The 25,685-nt window shown below is 33.8% G+C and overlaps 1 protein-coding gene across 1 annotated transcript; it reads left to right on the plus strand.

Moving 5' to 3' along the window:
- The first annotated feature begins 679 nt into the window (after positions 1–679).
- LOC111058394 (matrix metalloproteinase-15-like) lies at positions 680–25,685 on the plus strand. Its single transcript, XM_039436028.1, has 9 exons — positions 680–714; positions 7,050–7,199; positions 9,826–9,981; positions 11,423–11,529; positions 13,556–13,717; positions 14,282–14,406; positions 15,705–15,864; positions 22,236–22,519; positions 24,962–25,685. The coding sequence occupies exons 1-9, from the start codon at positions 700–702 to the stop codon at positions 25,075–25,077; spliced, it is 1,275 nt and encodes a 424-aa protein (XP_039291962.1). The 5' UTR covers positions 680–699; the 3' UTR covers positions 25,078–25,685.

Raw genomic sequence — 25,685 nt, forward strand, 5'->3', positions numbered from 1 at the left:
GGAACTCGTTTGCTTTGAGGGAGTATAACATTGGAGAGAATATAATATTTTGTCCGTGTGGGAGATAAATGGAGGATAAAGAGAAAAAGAAAAGGATATTGCGTGTATTACTAAATTAATAGAAGTTGATTTAACAAGTAGAGAGAGGCGTTCATTGAGGAGCCCTTGCTTCGATATGTGCAAATTAAAGAGAAAATATTATGTCTTTGTGAAATAAAATAGAGGATGAAGAGAAAGAAAAAGAATATATATTTTTGTATTTTTTAGGTTTAAACGAAAAAGACAGGAATATCACGTGTATTAAGCTACCAGAACAAGAACTTGATTCAACAGTAAAAAATAGATAGAGTATGAAGAGAAAGAAAAAGAATATATTTTGTATTTGTTAGGTTTAAACGAAAAAGACAGGAATATCGCGTGTATCAAGCTACCAGAACAAGAACTACTTAATTCAACAGTGTGGTTGAAGAGAGAGAGAGACGGAGAGAGACGCTCATTGAAAATGCTCTTCCTTCTTAAAAGTGAAGAGACAAAAAATAGAAGAGAAAAGTGAATTGAAGAGAGAAAAATTCATGATGGTTTTTAGAGAGAAAGACGACGAACGGAATGTACGGTATTTAGGCCTACTACTGGAACACGATTCTACAGTTAAAGAGGCGCCAAGTGAATGAATGAAACTTGTTTGGAAAATCCCAAACGATGATGATTCGATCGGTAAGCTTTCAGGTCTTCAAGCCTGTCAATGCTCACTTCCTTTCTCCGATTATTTCTATCTTGTTCCAAAGTTAACAATATTCTGCCTTATATCTGTCTTCTGCCTTATAACAATTCTGCTTTCTGCCTTATAACTAAGAATAGTTTGTTAATGACGTTCATATTATGTGCTTGAGTCACCCTGATTGGTGCAGAGCTAGATTGATTGCCGCACATGATACAGTATCAACACAATACTAGTAGTTCTGTGAACAGTAGACCTCACGCAGTTTATCTCCACAAGTACCAGATGTCAACTGTTTTAAATGGTAACAAACTCAGTTCAAGTTTGAATTTTAATTTCATATATGATATAATTAATCCAGTTCCGTGATGATCTTTCTATCTGATGAAAATTATTTTTTCAGAATCAAAAATATTATAATTTCTCCAGCATTATTTAGTCATTTGTTTATTTTATTCACCTATTAAATTAGTTTTTTTCGAATGTTGAGAATATTGATACTGATGGGCACGCATAATAATACCATGACTGCAAAACAAAATATTATTGAAACCAAAGACCTTAAAGCTGCGATTAGACCAAATTTATTTGAAAAATGTTAATAGCTCAATCCTTTTAGATCATATTAGATTGAACATAACTTATCATACACATGATGAGCATATGTGTTTGTCAACTTCCGTTCAATCTAATATAATCTATAAGGATTAAGTTATAACTATTTTGTTAATAACTATGGTGTAAACCCAGCTTAAAGATGCATACCTCTTTAATGTCTTTGATTGAAACTATAGACCTTATACAAATACAGTAATAGACTGGCTTCTCCACACATCTGTGTAATCACTTGTCAGCTGATTATGATGAATAATTCTATAGTCTGATTTTACTCTAATATTGGCTTATGAAGGATGCTCCTTTTTCCTTTTATATTATCCTTGAAATGCAAAATTTCCAAAAACCTTGTATATACGTCGACGCGCAATTTAAAAAGTAACATACCTGTCAAATTTCATGAAAATCTATTACCGCGTTTCGCCGTAAATGCACAACATATAAATATATAAACATTTAAACATTAAGAGAAATGCCAAACCGTCGACTTGAATCTTAGACCTCACTTCGTTCGGTCAATGATACAGTATCATCTCAAATTAATACACAACACCAAAATATGATAGAACTCTGCTCTGATTGGTGCAGAGCTAGATTGATTGCCGCACATGATACAGTATCAACACAATACTAGTAGTTCTGTGAACAGTAGACCTCACGCAGTTTATCTCCACAAGTACCAGATGTCAACTGTTTTAATGTTAACAAACTCAGTTCACGTTTGAATTTTAATTTCATATATGATATAATTTAATCCAGTTCCGTGATGATCTTTCTATCTGATGAAAATTATTTTTTCGGAATCAAAAATATTATAATTTCTCCAGCATTATTTAGTTCATTTGATTATTTTATTCACCTATTAAATTAGTTTTTTCGAATGTGAGAATATTGATACTGATGGGCACGCATAATAAAACCATGACTGCAAAACAAAATATTATTGAAACCAAAGACCTTAAAGCTGCGATTAGACCAAATTTATTTGAAAAATGTTAATAGCTCAATCCTTTTAGATCATATTAGATTGAACATAACTTATCATACACATGATGAGCATATGTGTTTGTCAACTTCCGTTCAATCTAATATAATCTATAAGGATTAAGTTATAACTATTTTGTTAATAACTATGGTGTAAACCCAGCTTAAAGATGCATACCTCTTTAATGTCTTTGATTGAAACTATAGCCTTATACAAATACAGTAATAGACTGGCTTCTCCACACATCTGTGTAATCACTTGTCAGCTGATTATGATGAATAATTCTATAGTCTGATTTTACTCTAATATTGGCTTATGAAGGATGCTCCTTTTTCCTTTTATATTATCCTTGAAATGCAAAATTTCCAAAAACCTTGTATATACGTCGACGCGCAATTTAAAAAGTAACCATACCGTCAAATTTCATGAAAATCTATTACCGCGTTTCGCCGTAAATGCGCAACATATAAATATATAAACATTTAAACATTAAGAGAAATGCCAAACCGTCGACTTGAATCTTAGACCTCACTTGGTTCGGTCAATGATACAGTATCATCTCAAATTAATACACAACACCAAAATATGATAGAACTCTGCTCTGATTAGTGCAGAGCTAGATTGATTGCCGCACATGATACAGTATCAACACAATATGACACAGTATGATACAAAACTTTCAAAGTTTGAATTCTACAAACCATGGGATATCTTATTATGCTATCTTTTCTCTATGGTTAGAGAGATAGTTATCATCTCCACGACATGACTATCAAGTTGATTACGTTCTCAGTCTATAATTAATTCCCATAGCTTCCTTATTATGTGTCATAATAACGAGTAGGCTGTATCATTAAAAATCTAATCGTGTCACCGATCTATGACTCGCGGATTTTCTTAGGAATTTTCTGCCATTAACTGCAGTAAATTGGCTGGAATCATTGAAGAGAGAGAAGCATTGGGAAATCCTGATTCTACTCAATTTTCGAGTTATCACTGAGTAATTTCGAAGGATCTATCTCGTCTAATCTATCTAATTTTTCACTTACTAACTTGGGTCACTAATGATACATTAATATTTTTACTTTCCTTGCCCTATTACCATAGGTAAGGAAAGTATTGCTTTCCAAAAAAAAATTAAGGTACACTAATTTCAAGTTTTCTATACGTTTCAAGGTCCCCTGAGTCCAAAAACATGATTTTTGGGTGTTGGCCTGTGTGTGTGTGTGTGTGTGTGTGGTGTGTGTGTGTGTGTGGTGTGTGTGTGTGTGTTGTGTGTGTGTGTGTGTTGTGTGTGTGTGTGTTGTGTGTGTGTGTGTGTGTGTGTGTGTGTGTGTGTGTGTGTGTGTGTGTTGTGTGTGTGGTGTGTGTGTTGTGTGTGTGTGTGTGTGTGTGTGTGTGTGTGTGGTGGTGTGTGTGTGTGTGTGTGGTGTGTGTGTGTGTGTGGTGTGTGTGTGTGTGTGTGTGTGTGTTGTGTGTGTGTGTGTATGTCTGTGAACACGATAACTCCATTCCTAATGAACTTGAAATTTTAAACTTAAGGTCCTTATACCATGAGAATTCGACAATAAGAAATTCAATAAAATTGAATTCAAAATGGCAGAAAAAATGACGGATAATTACTAAAAAACCATGTTTTTCACGGTTTTCTCGAAAACAGCTCTAACAATTTTTTCTCAAATTTATACCATGGATAGCTATTTATAAGCCCAATCAACTGGATATGAGTCTCATTTCTGGGAAAATTGCAGGAGCTCCGTAATTTCTTGAGAAAAATGGCGGATAATTACTAAAAAAGCATTTTCTCAAAAATGACAACCGATTTTTTTAATTTGCAATGTTCTTCTCCCTTCTCCCTGTAGGTTACTCACTCCCTACCATATCAAGGAAAATTTTCCCTCTCACTCCCTCTATGATTCAATGAAAATTTTTTAAGTTTCACAAAATATCGTCTTGGTTATTTACAGAGATTACTTTTCACTCATTCTACCCTGAGATATTCTTTTCGTTTCCATTGCCCTCATCTCATTCTCTCACTTTCACCTATTCATTATCTATTTTTCTTCTTTTTATCATTGCGTCGTCAGCATACTCTTGTCAATGTCATTCAAAAGTAACTGTAACTTACAGATTGATTTTATCAATAACGTTTTTCAGTTATTCAAAAGTTAAGGCTTGTAAACTACATTAGTTTGAAGAGTAGAGTGTGAAGCTGAAGTGTAGAGTGTAAAGCCCTGCAGACACATATCGAGTTTTTCTCGTACGGTATTTTGCCGTCTTCATAAATTCTATTAGATTAAACAGATGTATGTCATGCTCCGTTTAATCTGATAGAAATCACAAGGACGGCAAAATATCGTACGAACAAAAATCGATGTGTGAGTGCAGGGCTTAAGTTTACCACAGCTCTCATAGTAATGCCATAGAGAAACGATAGCATAAGTAGATATCCCATGGTATAGGGCGTTTATGTCGCAACTTTTACTGTTATCTCAAGCCGATAGTTCACGCAGTTCTTTCCCATGCAGCTGTGTGACGCTGGTAGTCTCTCAAATTGTGCCGTTCATACACTCTCACCCCAACAAAACAGTAAAAATTGACAATAATCGACAGTAATCGGCTTGAGATAACAGTAAAAGTTGCGACATAAATTCCCTATACCATGGGATATCTATTTACGCTATTGTTTCTCTATGGTAATGCTAATGATGTTTCATTCCTATAATGATAAACTAATAATGTTTCATAAATTGTGTGATAATGATAATTATGTTCCAATAATGGAATGTAAACTAGGCCTATCTGCTTCGAAGTATTTGTACCAACATAGTTCACAGCCAACCTTTTCCTTGATCACATCATTGTGCAGGATAGAATCTTTGTGAACCTATGACATTATTTCCCCTTTTCATAAATTAACGTTCGTTGAATCTGATGGTATTCCTGAAAATTTCAGTGTTTCTATATTGACGTTCGTTCAATCTCCTCGAATTTGTGAAAATTTCAGAGTTTCTATTGACGTTCGTTCAATCTCGTCGAGTTTGTGCGACATTTTCAGACAGTTTCTACATTGACGTTCTTTGAATCTGATTGAAACTTATGACACTTTCTCACTCTTCACTCTCTTCTCGCTCTCTCTCTCTTTTTCGCTCTTTCTGTTGACGTCCAATGATTGGAACAAGTAGGCTATTTTCCTCGATAGGAACATTGTTCGGAATAATGAATGAATTTATCTGATATCTTAATTTTCCTCAATAGGAACATTGTTTAGAATAATGAATTAATTTGTCAGATAAAGTGCTTCACATATAAGTACCAGTATCAAAAAGTTTTCGCTCTTAGTGGATTGAAGTCGAATTGATTATATTTTGATCCTGCTTGATCAATCGCGTGTGTGTGTGTGAATATAGGTGCATAAATAGGTGGATATATAGGCAAATAAGGTGAATATATAGGTGAATATGTAGGTGAAGCTATAGATTACTAAATATATAGTAAGGTCCACGTTATAATGGCAGTATTTGATTAACATTAGTGTTGCTATCCTTGTCTTCTATTCAACGAAGCAGATAGCGCTATCATTTTCTAGCTCTGAAACGTTGCCTGATAGTTCCTTATTAATGTAGGAGGTGAATATATAGGTGAATATGTAGGTGAAGCTATAGATTACTAAATATATAGTGAGGTTCACATTATAATAGCAGTATTTGATTGCCATTAGTGTTGCTATCCTTGTCTTCTATTCAACAAGGCAGATAGCGCTATCATTTTCTAGCTCTGAAACGTTGCCAGATAGTTCCTTATCAATGTAGGAGTATAATTCATTGACAAAATATTCAAACCCAATCATGAAAATATATTATTCAATGGTTGAGAAATATAATTTCATGGCGAATAACATATAATTGATTATTCTCAACAAGAATCAACATTCAATATTACTCCAGATACACCAGTATCAGTTATCTTCTATATAAGGCAGTGGCAAGGCAGAGAATCGGCAAAGCTGTTCTTCTATCTTTCTCCACTGCCATTATAACGTGGACCTCACTACAGGTGAATATAGAAGTGATAATATAGATGCATTTATGAGTGGATATATAGTTGAATATAAATATATAGAAGAATATTATTTATATAGGTGAATGTAAAAATAGATATATCCGTTGAGTTTTACGCAGGGGAATCACGTATGAGTGTGCTTTAGTGGAAGTTCTTATGGGAAAGAGAGAGAGAGAAAGGAAGATCAATGCTTTGAGACCAGAGTGAGTCAGAACGACATTCTTATAAATACAAGCTCGGTCAATAAGTCAGGTTTTGTTTGTCAGACTCCTTATTGGGAGAATGGCTTATTCTCATCTTTGAAGGCTTAATGTCAAGCTTATAGTCAGCAGATACTATCAATTTGTCAGGCTTATTTCAGGTTTATAATACAGATTCGTCAGGCTTATCCTAGGCTTATTTCAGGCTTATTATACTGATTTTTTAGGCTTATTCTAGGCTTATTTCAGGCTTATTATACTGATTTGTCAGGCTTATTCTAGGCTTATATCAGGCTTATTATACTGATTTGTCAGGCTTATTCTAGGCTTATTTCAGGCTTATTATACTGATTTGTCAGGCTTATTCTAGACTTATTTCAGGCTTATTCGAGGCTTATTTCAGGCTTATTCCAGGCTTATTATACTGATTTGTCAGGCTCATTGTCAGTGATTACTATTAATTTGTCAGGTTTATTGGAGAGAGTACGGTATGGAAGTGGTGAAGACGGTTGTCTCTCTCTCACACGTGTCTCTGTTTGTTTGCTTGGTGTGTGCGAACTTTTTCACGGAAGCACAAATCGCGATAGACAAGGATAGTGGATTTTCTACAAAAGATGCGGTAAGTTATATTTTGTTTCATTTTTTATGTGAGTTAATTTTTAAATAATTTTGATATTGTTGACTAATGTTATTATTTAATGTAGTTGAATGTCAGATGATGTGTCAGAATTATCCCAAGAAAGAGAAAAAATTGTCAAGTGTATGAAATTTTGAATGTAAGGGATTCATAGTATTGTACTGCCACTTCCACTAGTTCTCGTAGTTTTTCATGATACTCATACAGTACTAATAATGATTATTCTTCAAGTAAGACTAATTCATAAATTCTATTCCAACTAAATTCATTCTACTTCTCTTTTCCCTTCTTCTTCTTCTAATTTTCTCTTCTTCTTCTTTTTCCTCCTTCTTCTTTTCTTTTTTTTTTCTCTTCTTCTTCTTCTTCTTCTTCTTCTTCTTCTTCTTCTTCTTCTTCTTCTTCTTCTTCTTCTTCTTTGTTTCTTCTTCTTCTTCTTCTACCTCACGCATTATTCTTCTCCTTTTTACTTTCCTTGCCCTATTACAATAGGTAAGGGAAGTATTGCTTTCCAAAAAAAATTAAGGTACCCTAATTTCAAGTTTTCTATACGTTTCAAGGTCCCCTGAGTCCAAAAACATGATTTTTGGGTGTTGGTCTATGTGTGTGTATGTGTGTGTGTGTATGTGTGAATGTCTGTGAACACGATAACTCCATTCCTAATTAACCGATTGACTTGAAATTTCAAACTTAAGGTCCTTTACCATAAGGATCCGACAAAAGAAATTCAATAAAATTCAATTCAAGATGGCGGAAAAAATGGCGGATAATTACTAAAAAACCATGTTTTTCACGTTTTTTCTCAAAAACGGCTTAACGATTTTCTTCAAATTTATACCATGGATAGCTATTTATAATCCCTATAAATGGACATGAGTCTCATTTCTGGGAAAATTCCAGGAGCTCCGTAATATTCTTGAGAAAAATGGCGGATAATGACTAAAAAACCATGTTTTTCACGGTTTTCTCGAAAACGGCTTCAACGATTTCCTTCAAATTCATACCATAGATAGCTAGCTATTCATGAGCCCTATCAACTGACATTAGTCTCATTTCTGGGAAAATTGCAGGAGCTCCGTAATATTCTTGAGAAAAATGGCAGATAATTACCAAAAAACCATGTTTTTCACGATTTCTCAAAAATACTTGACCGATTTTTTTCATATTCATACCCTGTATAGTTATTCATCAGCTCTATCAACTGGCATGAGTCTTTTTCCTGAGAAACTAATGTGGGGTCCACCCCATCTTTGAGTAATGGACTTTGTAACCTCCTTCTGGTGCATGAGGTAGGTAGGTAGACAGGTTTATAAAAAGAACACATTCATAGTCGAGATATTTCATCTGTAGAGAGTGTGTTATCTACAGATTAAATATCTCAAATACAATTTAAACAAAAAAATTAAATGGAAATATTCATCATGAAAATCTCTACAATTAATGTTCAGTAACATTTTCACCTAAAATTGAAAATAAGTTTGAAATTAGAGAAAATGTTATTATTTCAATTGCAAATGTTGGCAACTGTTGATTCTATTAAATCATTAACTATGAAGAGATAGCAGACTTCGTGTGTCTGCAGCGCTATTGTCCTGTCACCAGCTGTCTCAGATCTTAGAATAGTATATTTGATATGCGCGGGAACACTAGCGTCAGGTGATCAATTTTCATAACGGCAAGGAAAGTTGTGTGAGTGCGCCACACCAGATTTTTTATAGTTTTATCTTCTTCTTCTTCTTCTTCTTCTTCTCCTTTTTTCTTGTTTTATTCTTCTTTTTCTTTTTCTTCTACTTCTCCTTCTTCTACTTCTCTTTCTTATACTTCTTCTCCTTCTTCTACTTCTCCTTCTTCTCCTTTTTTCTCTTCACCTGTCTTCTCCTTGGTCAAGCGAAATTTTCTCTTGTTTTGAGTTGATCCGCACATTGTGAATCATTCTTCTTCTTTTTCTTCTTCTTCTTCTTCCGTCTTCTCCTGTCTTCTTCTCTCTCGGTGAGCGTTGTTTGTCGTTGTAAGTGCTGCCACCTACCGAGTACCGAACTACTGTGTCAAACGCCAACAGCTTTGACCAATCACAAGCCAAAACGATGAATTTCGTTCACGCCTATTCTTGATTCTGATTGGTCGACGAACAATGTGGACGCCATTTTCCCCTCCTCCTTTTCCCACCACACAGAAAATCTTCAATGAGCATCTTGAAAAACGTTGGGCATACCTTCTTTGGTAGATGCACAATGAAGACGCAATTTTCTCCTTCTCCTCTTTCTACCACACAGAAAACCTTCAATTGGGATCTCGAAAAACGTTTGATATACCTACTCCAAATAATAATTAGTTTTCTATTGAAGATAGACTACAATTCGTATTTCTCAGTAAATACTACAATTGAAGCTGTATTCGCACTCAACATAGACAGTAAAATTTAAATTCTCATTCCGGATGCGCAAAAGCCTGTTGAATTTTAACCATGATCAAATCCAAGAGAACCAATCAGAGAAGGCTAAATATCGATGAAGAGACTAAGAGAGTTAGCTGGAGTCGAATTTTATCTATTTGTTCATTCATTTATCACAAAAACAAGGAAGACTATAGGCATTTTCGATGTAATTTTCAGGTTGATTTCATGACGAAATTCGGCTACCTTCAAATTGACAGTGGCGATGGACCACAGGCGCTTATCGATCCGAATTCCATGTCAGATGCGCTGAAAACTGTGCAAAGTTTTGGAGGCATCTCTCAAACTGGCCTATTGGATGAAGCCACTATCGAGGTAGGCTATAAACGGTACCCATGATAGCGAAAAGAAAGAATAAGAAGATATTGGTTTGTAGAATTCATTCAAAGTTTTGTATCAAACTTTGGTGTCGTGTATCAAGTCGAGATGATACTGTAACATATCCTGTTGATACTGTATCATGTGTGGTGACATCATTCATGATGATACAATAGAGAAAAGATAGCATAAGAAGATATCCCAACGTTTGTAGAATTCATTCAAAGTTTGGAAGTTTTTTATCAAATGTTGGTGTATCTAGTTGAGATGATACTGTATCATATTATGTTGATCATTTGAAGTGATCATATTATGTTGATACTGCATCATGGATGGTGATACTGTATCATTCTTGGTGATACCATCATGAAAAGATATCATAAGAAGATATCCCATGGTTTGTAGAATTCATTCAAAGTTTGGAAGTTTTTTATCAAATGTTGGTGTATCTAGTTGAGATGATACTGTATCATATTCTGTTGATACTGTGCCATGTGTGGTGATACAGTATCATTCCGTGGTTATGCCATAGAGAAAAAAAAGCATTAAAAGATATCCCATGATTTATAAAATTCATTCAAAGTTTGGAAGTTTTGTATCAAATTTTGGTGTTATGTATAAAGTCAAGATCATATTCTGTTGATACTGTACCATGTGTGGTGATACTGTATCATTCTTGGTGATACCGTAGAGAAAAGATAGCATAAGAAGATATCCCATGGTTTGTAGAATTCATTCAAAGTTTGAAAGTTTTGTGTCAAATGTTGGTGATGTGTATCAAGTTGCAATTATACTGTATCATATTATTTGAAAGTTTTGTGTCAAATGTTGGTGATGTGTATCAAGTTGCAATTATACTGTATCATATTATTATGTTGATAATTTAAAGTGATCACATTCATCAAAATGATCATATTGTGTTGATACTGTACCATGTGTGGTGATACTGTATCATTTTGTGGTGATACCAAAGAGAAAATATAGCATAAGAAGATATCCCTTTTTATGAACCAAATTTCAAGCCGATTCTTTGTTCACTCAATCTGAATACTGTCGACTACTGTGTATTATTGGCCGGGTGAGAGTGTAAGAACGGTCTAGTATGAGAGACTACTACTAGCTTTTATGAAATCTATAAAGTCTTTTGAACTTGATGATTTTATTAAAAGTTCATTCCAATCAATCAGATTATTACATTGCCTATCCATTTTGAAATTACACTCTGGAGATATAATTAGCCGATTCACAAGCTTAATATTACAATCATTTGCATGGAATGTATTGTTGGGAATGTTAATCTATCTTACTAGCTTCATTCATAACTCTTTTTTGAATATAGAATTTCATTGATGGAATTGAAATATTGTATATAAATTTAATATAAAATTCAATGTATGTGAGTGATACTTTAAAACACATTACTCAACATGGTTTTCAGTTGATGCAAAGACCACGGTGTGGTGTACCAGACATCCTACCGAGCAACCGTAAAAAGCGAGAAATTCCTTGGTCATATGGCTGGAACAAAGCTTTCATCACCTATTTGTAAGTTTGCAAATCAGTTTCATATCACTGTATTGAGCCATACAGCCTATACAGCAAGATAATACCCTTTTCATCTTATGGAATAGGATTACATGTAGCCTGAAGTGATATAAAGCCTATCACCTTCATAGGGCCACATGCTTCAATATGAGCTCACATTATTTTTAACTAAGATTTGTAGTCCAGATAAGTAAACACTTGTCTCATTTTTTGATATCTCAGATAACTAAGTAATATCGGGGCACCGAGCCTCGCTCGTTATTTATTTATTGATAAACAGAGCACAATTTTTCAAAATGATTGGGGAAGGACAAACAGGCACAGCCCAAAACTGTTTCTTCCCCGAATTTTGATTTATACATTATAAATGGTCCAAAAAGTAGGTTATGTTTCATACACTTGAATCCAGGTCCAATTTTCAGTCAAAATATTTAAAAACAGGAGAGTTCTAATTTAGATTGTTTACAAACCAAATTGAATAGCAAAACAACACTCACTAATCACTTTAAACTGTAAAATAATGATTAACTTTGAATATTATGATATACTCTGATTTAGAGTGATAAACCATGTCATGTCAACAGATCAGATTATTTTGATAGAGTCTATTTAAGGTTCCTAGATAATATTTCTCGCGAAATACGGTAAGCTGTTTGAATGATTACACAGCTGATCTCCCACACAGGCACAGCATCTTCTGTTATCGACAGACGACGAAAACTGTTCTTCCAAGGATGAATTATTATCCTTTTAATGTCCTTCAGCGAGTTTTCCCAGGGATGAGACATAGTGCAATCGAATCTTTATATTATAAACCTACTATGTTCTGAATTTCGTGAGAATCGTTAGAGCCGTATTCGAGATCCGGTGAAATACAAACATATAAACGTCTAAACATCTGAACATAAAAACAGAAATTGCTCGTTCAATAGTAACTTATAGGATTTGTGAGCTGAATATTAGACCATTTGAAGTTTCAGGATTATTCACTTGAATCACTTTTAGGATTATCCTCAGTTTGATCAGTTTTACTCCATTCGGAGTGTAACATACATTAAATGGCACTCAATTGAAGGTATCCGCAGTACAATGAATTCAATGCGAATTATTGAATTATAAATAATTATTGTTATTAATAAATAATAACAAAGAAGAGAATATTCTCAAGGAAACGACGCTGCTTGTCATGCTGAATACATCATTGATATTCGAAATGGAATAATTATGTTGCTGCTGTTAATTGAACTTTATGAATTCCAGAAATTCAAGATGAATAAACGTACTAGTTTAACAATAAAGTCGTTAAGAATTTGAGCGCTCAATTCAACAATATCTCTTGATTCAACAGTTCATTCTCAGGCGAATGTTCATAGACATAGCCTAGTTTATACGATGCCAATTGGCGAGACTGTTGTCTTTGGACAATAATTATTGTTATCACTTGGTTGCGGATTGTTGGAGGCCAGGGAGGCCAGGCCAGTTAAACGAGAAGATGTTTATACGTGCCAACTATTGGCACGTCAGTTGACAGCTAAACATGTCCGAGCTCTCGTCATCTGTTGTGACTGAACTGGCAAAACCAAGACAGCGCTACTGGCCTACACCATTCACACGGCGCCAATTGTCGCGACAACTGAGATTCCGAGTGGTGGGGGGCTCGCTGGACCCAATTGACTGTCCTCAGTCTACTCCCGGCTCCCGGAGACATTTGAATTTCGGGCCAATTGTCGGGACAGTTGGCAAGACAATTGGCCTGAAGTGTTTATACGAAGACAATAAGTTGCCTTATGAGGAGACAATTGTCTCGCCAATTGGCATCGTATAAACTAGGCTTTAGGCCTACATACAGCTACTGGAAAATGAGAGGGTTTCATTCCATTCATGTTATATCATTCTATTATTGGATTTATTATTTTCATGAATGAACATTCAAACTTTCCAAATGAGAATAGGCTAATTCAGAACTTATAATTATGATATAACAATAAGCTTTATTGCATTTTCCGCTCATTCTAATCTGTTTCAGTGTTGGCGAAACATTCAAAATCTCAAGAGACTTGGCAAGAATTGAAATAAAGGATGCATTTGAAAAATGGGAGAAATATTCGAGGTTGAAGTTCATAGAGACATCGGACAAAGAAAAAGCAGATATCGTTATCCTTTTCAAATCGGGGAGTCATGGAGATGGGTGAGTGTTTGTTTCTCTATCAAATCTTTTAAGTTGACGACAAAATGTTGCTGTGCTTTCTAAGGTGCGTACAGATATACGCGCCGCAAACATGAGCAATTCACTTTTAATCAGCTGATTATATCTGTATTTTTACAGAAACGGTAAGATACAGGTATAAAAAGCTTGGCATCAGCTTATTAAAAGTGAATTGCTCATGTTCGCGGCGCGTAAATCTTTACGCACCTTTAGAAATTAGCTACAAATTCCAGCAATTTGTTGGAAATTCAGTAAGGCCCACACTGACTTCGTTACCACCGCGGGAGCGAAGTTTAAAAATCTCTCCCTTTTCACAATTATTTGAGATTGAGCACTTTGTTAATGAATGATATATCCACATCATTGAAGAACGACCTGGCAACGTTGTGGAGGTGAAAAAGGATAGCACTATCTACTTTTTCCAATGATAGCAACACCACTGTTAATCAAATTCTGCCATTAGTGGATCTCACTGTATCAAAAATTATTCTATGGTTCTTTAAATTCCAATTTCATGTACCAAATTTTTCCTCCTCACCTGCACAGGAATCCATTTGATGGAAAAGGTTATATCCTCGCCCATGCTTTCGGACCAAGCGATTATCATGGAATCAGTGGCGATATTCATTTTGATAACGATGAAAATTGGGCAATAGACTCTAATCGGCATGGTAAGTCCTCAAGAACAATACTATCAACTGATCAGCTATGACAAATTTTCTTCCTCTTGTTGTTGTTGTTGTTGTTGTTGTTGTTCTTCTTCTTCTTCTTCTTCTTCTTCTTTCTTCTTCTTCTTCTTCTTCTTCTTCTTCTTCTTTCTTCTTCTTCTTCTTCTCTTCTTCTTCTTCTTCTTCTTCTCTCTTCTTCTTCTTCTCTCTTCTTCTTCTTCTTCTTCTTCTTCTTTGCTTCATCTTCTTCTTCTCCTCTTTACTCTTCACCTGTCTTCTTCTCCTTCGTCAAGCGAAATTTTCTCTTGTTTTGTGTTGATCCGCATATTGTGAATCCTTCGACTTCTTCTTCTTCTTCTTCTCCACCCGTCTTTTTTATTTTTTTTTCTTCTTCTTATATTTCTCTTGTCTTCTTCTCCATCTTCCTCCTCCTACTCCTCCTTCCTCTTCTTTTTTTATCTTGTCTTCTTCAAGCGAAAGTTTTTCTTGTTTTGTGTGAATCGTCACATTGTAAGTGCTGCCACCTACCGACTACTGTGTCAAACAGCTCGGACCAATCACAAGCGAGAACGATGCATGCAGTACACGCTCATTCTCAATTCTGATTGGTTAACGCATAATGTAGACGCTAATCTCTCTTTGTTCTGCTTTCTGTTATTGTTCCACTCGGAATTTGATTCATTTTAAAAACTAGCAGCAGTCTATTATTGTAAATGACTCAATCAAATTTCAAGTGAATTGATAGATGTAGTTCGTGATGGAATCCAAAACAATCGGTGAACTGATCTCTTTAGCACTCCATACACACTCGAAATTTTATTTATTTTAAAGACTAACAGCAGTCTATTATTGTAAATGAATCAATCAAATTTCAAGTGAATTGATAGATGTAGTTCGTGATGGAATCCAAAACAATCGGTGAACTGATCACTTTAGCACTCCATACACACTCGAAATTTTATTTATTTTAAAGACTAACAGCAGTCTATTATTGTAAATGACTCAATCAAATTTCAAGTGAATTGATAGATGTAGTTCGTGATGGAATCCAAAACAATCGGTGAACTGATCACTTTAGCACTCCATACACACTCGAAACTTGATTCATTTTTAAAACTAGCAACAGTCTATTATTGTAAATAACCCATTAAAATTCAAGTGTATTGATAAATAAATGCAGCTAATGATGGAATCCAAAGTAATCGATGAACTTAACATTTTAGCACTCCATACACGTACAATTCCATTTCTCCAATGTTAAATACTGAAATCTCACCTTAAATCCCCATTTCTTGTTTTAGATATCACCGACTTTTTCTCTGTTGCCATCCATGAGATAGGCCATAGTCTAGGATTTTCTCACACTCAAAATAAGAACAGTGTGATGTTTAGTTCTTATCAACTCCATGATAAGCGAACTTTCCAATTCACTGAAGATATCATCAGAGGACTTTATGAAATGTACCGTGAGTATGATTTTCCGAGTAGTATTCAACAATTCTATGATAATTTTAATATAAAATTAAGCTTGCATGGTTAGCGGGACCTTGAGTGTTTGTTCTTGTCAATGAATAGTTTGAATCTAGAAGAGACTAAATTTTCAATTTCAATTTCAATTTTATTGATGTCATGCATTGTACAATAAATTATAAAATATTGACACAAATCAAATAAATAGTCGCATTCACATTGGTACATTACATTGTGATAAAAATATTAAGATATTAAAATGACAAAAACACTTAATTCTGTGACAAGAAAATTCCAATTGAATTCTTCCATGTGCCGGTTGCACGAAAGCCGGCTGAATTTTAATCGTAATTAATTTCACAAGAAGCAGTTAGAGAAGGCTATTGCTGCAAGAAGGGTTCTATGATTGGTTCTCATAGATGATTTCCACAAGAACCAAGCAGAGAAAAGAAGGAGATCCAAAAAGTTATTCTCACAGTGGAATATTCATTTCAATGTATTACTTTACAGTAATATAATTTTTATACGCCTTCAAAATCCAACGCCACTTATCAGTCAATGATAAAATCACCTCCACATAACTAAATAGCCAATAGCAAGCCTAAGCAAAAAAACAAGGGTTTCAGGTTGTACATAGATGGCTTCTAAATCAGCATAACTTATCTCTTCTCTGTATGGGGCTACTTGTGATATAAATAGAAATAAAAATAAAAATCTCAGTACCCTTTTTGAATTATTAAATTATTATATCACAACATGTTTCAACATTGATGCCATTTTCAATTGAAAAAATTCATTTTGACTTGAAAATGGCATTAATGTTGAAACATGTTGTGATAAAATAATTCAAAAAGGGTACTAAGATTTTTATTTTTATTTCTATTAAAAGCATAACTTAGCCTACACGAATATGAAATGGACAAGGTTATTACTAGGATATGACAAGGTTTCAATTGTAGACAGGTTCAAAATAGTTTGCAAAAAGAATTGTTTAAAAATGAACTACTGTTTTGATACGCTTTAGAAGAACGACAAATTTCTAATTCCTTCATGTTTCAAAAGGTTCATTTCTCCTTCCAAACTTCTGTCGATGTGTGAACACTCTTATAGGAAATAATGTTACTTCTCTTGTCCGACTGTGGAGAATTTATTGGAAAGGCACCTTCCACACCATAGAAGGTAGAATACTCATCATCAGTTCATAATTTTATGGTGGTGTAATGAGTATTATACCTATATCTATTCACTTTATATTCAATGAGGGAGCTATGATGGTTGATCGAAGATCCTGGGGTCTGCTTCAGAAACATAACTATAATCAGGAGTCTGTTCCGTGAAACTTTTTCTAAAAAAAACCTGTCAATTTTTGACAAACTTCTCTGTTAAGCCATTAAGTGTATGGGCCAAAAACATTCTAAAGCACAACTACTTTCAAAATAGGAGTAATAATATTGACAGGAGGATGTAATACGCTAGACAAGCACTGCTGAGATACATAGGCTACACGCATACCGTAGGCATACTCTACTATCATAGAGGAAATATAGTATACATATATGCTACCATTTATCCATGCTACTTAGCATAGAAATGTGCATATTCAATAAGTAGGCTATATCATAGAGAAACAATAGCGTAAGTAGATAGCCCATGGTATAGGGAATCTATGTCGCAACTTTTACTGCTATCTCAAGCCGATTACTGTTGATTATTGTCGATTTTTACTGTTTTGTTGGGGTGAGAGTGTATGAACGGCACAATATGAGAGACTACCAGTGCCACACAACTTCAAGGGAGAGAGCTACATGGACTATCGGCTTGAGATAACAGTAAAAGTTGCGACATAAACGCCCTATACCATGGGATGTCTACGTATGCTATTGTTTCTCTATGGCTATATTCAGTGTGAAAACATCCTACTGACCGCTGTTCATGATCCTGTCTCACAAGACTTCTATTTTTTGGAACAGGTAGGTTTCTGGTTATAGTTACACTTTCACTTCTTGAAACTGCTGTGTACTCCATGAACAATAAAATCACCTTCCTCCTTGTTTCTAATTTGATAGTTGATGAGTAAATCAGCGAGTAAGATTGATTGATTGATTGATTGATTTTTATTATGACGTGCTAGGTCTCGATAGACCCGTTGCACTAAACAACAGTACAATACAAAACAAGTGAACAAGATACAACAGTATTCAAATGAACAAGAAACAAAATAAAATAAGAAACAAGTAACAAGAGTAAAGAAAGACAACACATAGGATTGAGCTAATTTGTTTCTTTCTTTATTCTCTATTGATGTATACAATAAGTACATCATAAAAATGATAGGGAGAGAAAAAATAAGGTGAGCCCTTGCTGTTCCTATCCCAAATTCAGATAAGGTTTACACTTTTCTAAAACAATTACCCTTTTTTGATGGTAAAATTGAATCTCATCCTCTAGTTCTGTTGGAGAGGTATAATTTCTTTCTGTTTCAAAAAATTGATGTAGTGGGCTGGAGCTTTCTGCTTTTGGTATTTTCAGAGTAAAATTATTATATGATCGTTTTAATAAACTAGGTGATGATATAATATTACCGTATATTATATTATAATACGGTACCTGTAATAGACCACATATTACATCACATAGAAATAATACTCATAAATTATTCTTTAAGCTGAAAATATTGTTCATGAAGTAACCAGGGCTTCACGAATCATCAACCATCGCACAATGTTTGAATTTTAATCAATAATTCTCATTCTGTTAGCTATTTCATATATTTTAATTGTTGACAAATTTTTATTGCGAATATCGTTGAGCATGCCTTTCAATTTATATCCGATCCCTTGAATCGTTCAAGCACTTGAATATTGGACAAGAAAAGTTTCATTTCAATTATTCATGTTCAACAAACTTTATATAAAAAACCAATGGTGATAACAATGCACAAAATTCACAAAATAGATAAAATTTTATCACCATAAAAACTCATTACCTCTCGATTACGGTATCATGAATGTATGAATGATTCAGTTTTGGAAATAAATTGCAAAGACTGCTCCATGTGTATCAACATCTTTTTATAATTACATTGCTGCCAAATTCTAATTTTTTAAAACAAGATCGACTGTTCCAATTTGAACTTACCCATATTTTACTCTCGTTGTGAACAAATCTATCTGCCGTTTTCAAACTAATACTTCTAATAATTCGTTGATGGGCATGGATCAGAGTTGAACTCTGATTATGTTTCGGACTAGTAAAGTTTTTATTGGAATGTTGATAATTAGAGTATAATTGGTTAATAATAATATTGTTGATTGTCCAACCAATAGATGATCTCAGTTGGAAAATTTCACTGTTGGATTGTAATAAGCTACAAAATCTTCAGGGTATAAAATAAAATAATAATGTAGAGAAATGAATGTATTCGATTAGTTTCTCAAAATGTGATTTTTATTAGTATTTTGCATTTTTCCTTGGATGCTTTGTTGATTCAAGTGGAGTATTTTGCATCGTACTTATCCAATCTATTTCTAATTCAGTGGAAGTATTAAAAATATTATATCATAGTTGTTTGATAGCTATTATATTTTTATAGTTAAATTACTTAGTAATGTTGATGGAAAGACTTTGGAGGTAACAAGATATTTTTAATGTTGCATTTGTGTGTTGTCTGATCGTTCAAATCTTATTAACTCTAACAACAATTTCTTGAATAATAAGATCGCATGGGGATCTATAATAATTAACGGTTATATTATTTTATGCTTAATTGTATAATTTTGTAATTTATCGTTTTTTAGTTAACTGTAACAGGTATTCACAAGTAATAAATCAGGTAACTCCTCAATGTAACCTACCCAGAAATGTATTAATCCATTTTTTATCTGAATGAAATAGAGAGTCAATCCCTGCAAATGACAAAGTTGAACTGTATACATTATCAACGTTTAAAATATTGACCATCGACCCTTAAACCATATAATCAAAATCCAACAATCCGAAAGGAAAATAAAGTTTTGATTCTATAAATACATTATTAGGGGTGGTGTGTATTTTCAATAAATTATTGTTATTGTTGGAAGCCTATCCCTAATAATTAAGAAAACAAGATTGACGAATTTATTCAAGTTATCACGTTATTTTAAAGTCATGAAACAATCAATATTAATATTCCTGATAATAATCCATCACTTGGGTGAATCAGGATATCCATTAATTGGCAAATAATGGGATTGAGTTGCTCTACTATCTCTTCACCCAACTATAACTATATATCCTTAGAAAATTTAGACTTTTTAGGTACCTATCATAAACTAGTAATGAGTTTAGATAAATGAAAAAAAATTAATTGAGTTCTTCTTCTACTTGAATCCTCATCGCTCAGATTGTGTTATGGATGATAATTCACGAATATTTCCAGTTATCATAGGCTAAAAATTGTTCAAAATGTTTTTTTACGTACAGTATCATTTGAAAGTAAATTATAAAAAAAAATATGTCGACAAAATAATGCACCCATTGAAAATTCAAGTTACCTCTAAACTTTGTAGAGAAGTATGTTGATTTGTAGATATAGTTTATTTTGTTAAACTGATGGTCCCTCATCTACATAATTGTATAGGAGCTAATATGTTGTATTGCTGTTATGTATAGTATTACAAGAATATAAATGTATATAACCAAGCGATAGATTTAGATAGAACCAACAGCTGATTGTGAGACATTTCATAGTGTTGAACAATCAATTGTTCTAATAGTATTATAATGATTAATGTAGTATCAAATTGTGTAAGATATTTAGAATGTTTCTATGTGATAAATTGTCAAAATTTTAATTTATTCTGTCTTGTACTTAACCATACATTTCTATTTGCTTTTGACGATTCCATTACTCATGAACGAAAGGAAGATATTATGTGAAAATATTATTCAAAACTTCATTTTATTCTATCTATTGTGTCTGAACAATTTTAATTTGAAATAGAAAGAGAAAACATAGGGCCTACTACTCTTTCTCTTCAATCATATTAGCATTGAAGAATCAGATGCAAATCGCACTCTAGACAAGCTTCATGCTGAAATTGGGCTGCCCTGATGAATGTGATGATAATAATAAATGGGATAGAATTGATTCGTCAATTGAATTGCAAAACTGATAGATCAACTTCATTGCAAAGCAATAGAATACAAATAGGGTCTACAGATTCTGATGGAGACTGCAATAAGGATGGAATAGATAAGGCTGCCGTTTAAAGAAACTGGATGCACATCGGAGAACTAAAATGATTGGTCAAATCAAATTTTTCGGCATGGAATTTAACATTTCTTGTTCTTCTTCTTCTTCTTTTTCTTCTTCTTCTTCTTCTTCTTCTTCTTCTTCTTCTTCTCTCTTCTTCTTCTTCTTCTTCTTCTTTTTCTTCTTCTTCTCTTCTTCTCTTCTTTTCTCTTCTTCTTCTTCTTCTTCTTCTTCTTCTTCTTCTTCTTCTTCTTCTTCTTCTTCTTCTTCTTCTTCTCTCTTCTTCTTCTTTTTCTTCTTTTTCTTCTCTTTTCTTCTTCTTCTTCTTTTCTTTCTCTCTTCTTCTTCTTCTTCTTCTTCTTCTCTTCTTCTTCTTCTTCTTCTTCTTCTTTTATTCTTATTCTTCTTCTTCTTCTTCTTCTTCTTCTTCTTCTTCTTTATCTTTTCTTAATAGGATTTACCTGTATCTTGTGCTTTCTCTATCTCTTCTACTATTGTCTTGCATCTCTCAGTACTGTTAGAAAATGCTAAACACCAGTTACTCTATTAAATAGATTATAAATCCAATCTAGAAAATTTATCCCATCAATCTCAAATAGTTTTTGTGAACTAGTGCGCAAAGTGACAGTTTGCTGCACCGAAAGAAACGTTTACGCCCGAGCCGTAGGCGAGGGCGGAATGGTTTCTTGAGTGCAGCAGAGGAACTTTGCGCACGTATTTCACATTAAGTTTTTCCTACTGTTACCATTGAATATGAAAAGTGGGTAAATTATGGGGTAAAAATTGCCTGAAATGCATCAAATGTTTTTCTGTGTAATTTTATTATTGATAAAAACCTTAATTTATTGTCAAATGAATAAAAATGTTGTCCTTGGTTATAATATCTAATATAATAATTTGCGCGTTGTGCTTCGTTGCACCTCTGCTCACTATAGCAGCCACAGCAGTCACTGTTACCAAACTTCATTTTCATTTGCTGCACTGTTGCTCCATATAACCTCTCTAAGTATTTTGCGTTGCCATGTTGCAAATCTGGAGTGCAGAAAATTTTTCCCGCACTAGAGCGGAAAAGTGATTCTTTGCGTTCTGTAATCAGTTCAGCAATGGCCACTTTTCAACGTAACTGTAGGAAGATATCATTTTTCATTACAGGAACTTGGTACTGGGTTTTCGACGATTTCATGAATATGCTGGAGAATAGTCCTCAGCCTATAACAAAGTACGGTCTACCACAGTACGTGACCAAAATCAACGCAGCTATGGTGAAGGAAGGCAAAACGTATCTGTTCGTGGAAGACAGATACTGGCGTTACAACGATGAGAAGAGGAAGATGGATGAAGGCTACCCGCGTCCCATCTCTTTCTTTCTTGGACTCCCAACCAAAATTGATGCTGCTTTCACATGGAACGACAGTAAGTTGAAAAACTATTAAAATTTGAAAAATTCCTAGACTTTCTCAAGTAATCTACAGCATATTAGCATCATTTATTCATAATGAAGAAACTTAAAAACATTTTTTTTGACAATACCTTAAGTTCTCAAGTATCTTCAATTAAGGAAAAATTCCACAACATCATTATTCATTCTACAAACTTAATCATTTATTCATTTAAAGCATCTTGTATTGTACAGTGTTATTATCACTTTCAAAATTGCCCTACAGGCTTATACACGAAACTATTCACTTTTCAATAAAAAAAAATTTTTTTTGAGTGGCGCACTCACACAACTTTCCTTGTCGTTATGAAAATTGATCACCTGACGCTAGTGTTCACGCGCATCTCAAGTCTACTTATAAACAAAGATTTGAGCCAGTTGTGACAGAACAATAATGCTGGAGACATACCGTACGAGAGGTCTGCTATCTCATCATAATGAATCATTTAATAGAATCAACAGTTGCCAACAGTTTGCAATTGGATAATCACATTTTCCAAATTTCGAGCTTATTTTCAATTTTAGGTGAAAATGTTACTGGACATTATTTGTAGAGATTCTAATGCTCAATATTCAACTCAAAATTTTTTGTTTAATTGTATCTGAAGCCTGATATTGGAATCTAAAATCAAACTTTGCATAGATGAGGCGGAGCTCCTGAAATTTTTACAGATATGGAACTTGTGGGAGTTGATAGAGCTTATCAATGACTATCTAGGTATGAATTTAATCAAATCGTTGGAGCCGTTTTCGAAAAACCGCGAAAAACCCTTTTTTGACAACATTTTCTCCATTTTCGCAGCCATATTGAATTGCTTTGATCGAAAATGTTCGTGTCGGATCCTTATAGTGTAAGGACCTACGTTCCAAATTTCAAGTCATTCGTTAACTGGGAGATGAGATTCGTGTACACAGACGCACATACACTCATACACACACACACACACACCACCACACACACACACCACACACACACACACACACCAACACACACACACACCACACACACACACCACACACACACCCACACACACCACACACACACACACCACACACCCACACCACACACACACACCCACACCACACACCACCACACCACACACACACACACACCACACACCCACCCACACACACACACACACACACACACACACACATACCAACACACACACCCACACCACACACACACACCACACACACACACACACACACACACACACACACACAACCAACACACACACACACACACACACACACACACACACACACACACACACACACATACAGATCAATCCAAAAAACACTTTTTTGACTCAGGGGCCTTGAAACGTATAGAAATTTAGAAATTGGGGTACCTTATTTTTTTTTCGGAAAGCAATATACTTTCCTTACCTATGGTAATAGGGCAAGGAAAGTAATACAACATTCCAATCCAAGTTATACCATACTTTGTGAACTAGACTGTTGTAGAACTTGGAATGGGAACCGTCTTGTGTTCAAGCCAATGGTACCTACTTTTCTGATAGAATATTATCAATGAGGAATAAATAAATATACTGATCTAGTAGAATATTCTTTTTCAAAGAGGCATGAACTTCATGAGAGCTCAGTTTTAAATGACACGAAATATTTAAATAATTTTTTGAGAGCTCTGTTATTATCAATGAGGAATAAATTGATATATTGATCTAGTAGTAGTATATTCTTTTTCAAAAAGACATGAACTTCAAGAGAGCTCAGCTTTAAATGAATACATGTATTATTAATCGATAGCCCTGATTCTATTGTCAATTCCACTAAATTCAGTATTTTACTCACAGGATGAAGATTATTCTATGTTGAAACTAACACATCTTCAGCTTCACTGAGTGGTTTCAAAAGGAATCTAGACTGTAGTCCTGTATGTTGAATACTGAATAAAGTTGAACTATTTATAGAAGGATCAGGGTTCCAAATTATGTAAATTTTCCACAATGTGATTTCTTTGATTTAGGCATATTTATGTTTTATCTCATTAATCCAATGTTACTATTAGAGTAAAATTTTGAAATTTGTTGTGCCTATATTCCAATATATTTTCTATAATTGCTAAGATGAAGCTGTTTTCCTACTGTTATGAATATTTACAAAATAATGATTTCATGTATAATCTGATATACATTTATATTGAGTTATTTCTATATTATATTTAATAGTGTTTCAGTTTATTTTATTGCCATGAGTGATCATGAGGAGTTCAATTAACTATTACTGGCCAATGTGTGAGAAAAAACGTTAACCTTATCAGAGATAAAATATATCATACAATATATAGTCTCTTGTTGGGCGAATGTTTATAATATTCTTATCTTTGCAGAACAGTAATAATTTTCATCTGATTTTGTTATAGATTATTAATATCGATAATTGTTTTTCAGATACCACATACTTCTTCAAGGATAACAAATTCTGGAGCTTGAACAATACATGGAAACGAGTTGAGAATCTACATGGACAAACCGCTTCAAAGTTCTGGCTGAATTGTGACAGATGATGAATATTCGTCTCTAGAACTCAATCAATTTAGTACTACATTCTATTTCTGATTACATTTCACTGAATGACTGAATAACTAACTAATAATAGATTTTTTTTAAATTTACATTTCCGGTTATACCTGTCTGTCTAATATAATGCAGAGCTGTAATGATAGCCTATCTGAATACCTGAACAACTCAAATGAAGAACCTGTATAGTCAGACTAACTACCTACCTACGCATTCGTTGAATAATTATTATTGATTTTATTAATATTTATGTTTTGGATGTACATCTTCCTTCAGCCTACCGTAATTGTAATACATAGGTCTAGATAGTTTGTCTTTTTTCGTAAGGGCTACTCTTGTATATAAAATAAGAATAAAAATCTAAGTAGGTATCCTTTTTTAAAATTGTTTACTCACAATTTACAAAAAAGGGGAATTAGATACCCCTTTAGAATTAGATATTTATTTTTATTCCTACCTAGGAAGTTGATTGTATACATCACATACCGTGGTACTACAGTAAAATAATAGAGTAGCATCAGAATAATTTTCTATCTTGATTATTATTAAACGAAAATCCAAATATTGCTGTAATTCACCCCGAAGACTTCTGCTA

Source organism: Nilaparvata lugens, chromosome 10, assembly GCF_014356525.2.
Source record: "Nilaparvata lugens isolate BPH chromosome 10, ASM1435652v1, whole genome shotgun sequence".
Classification (NCBI taxonomy): domain Eukaryota; kingdom Metazoa; phylum Arthropoda; class Insecta; order Hemiptera; family Delphacidae; genus Nilaparvata; species Nilaparvata lugens.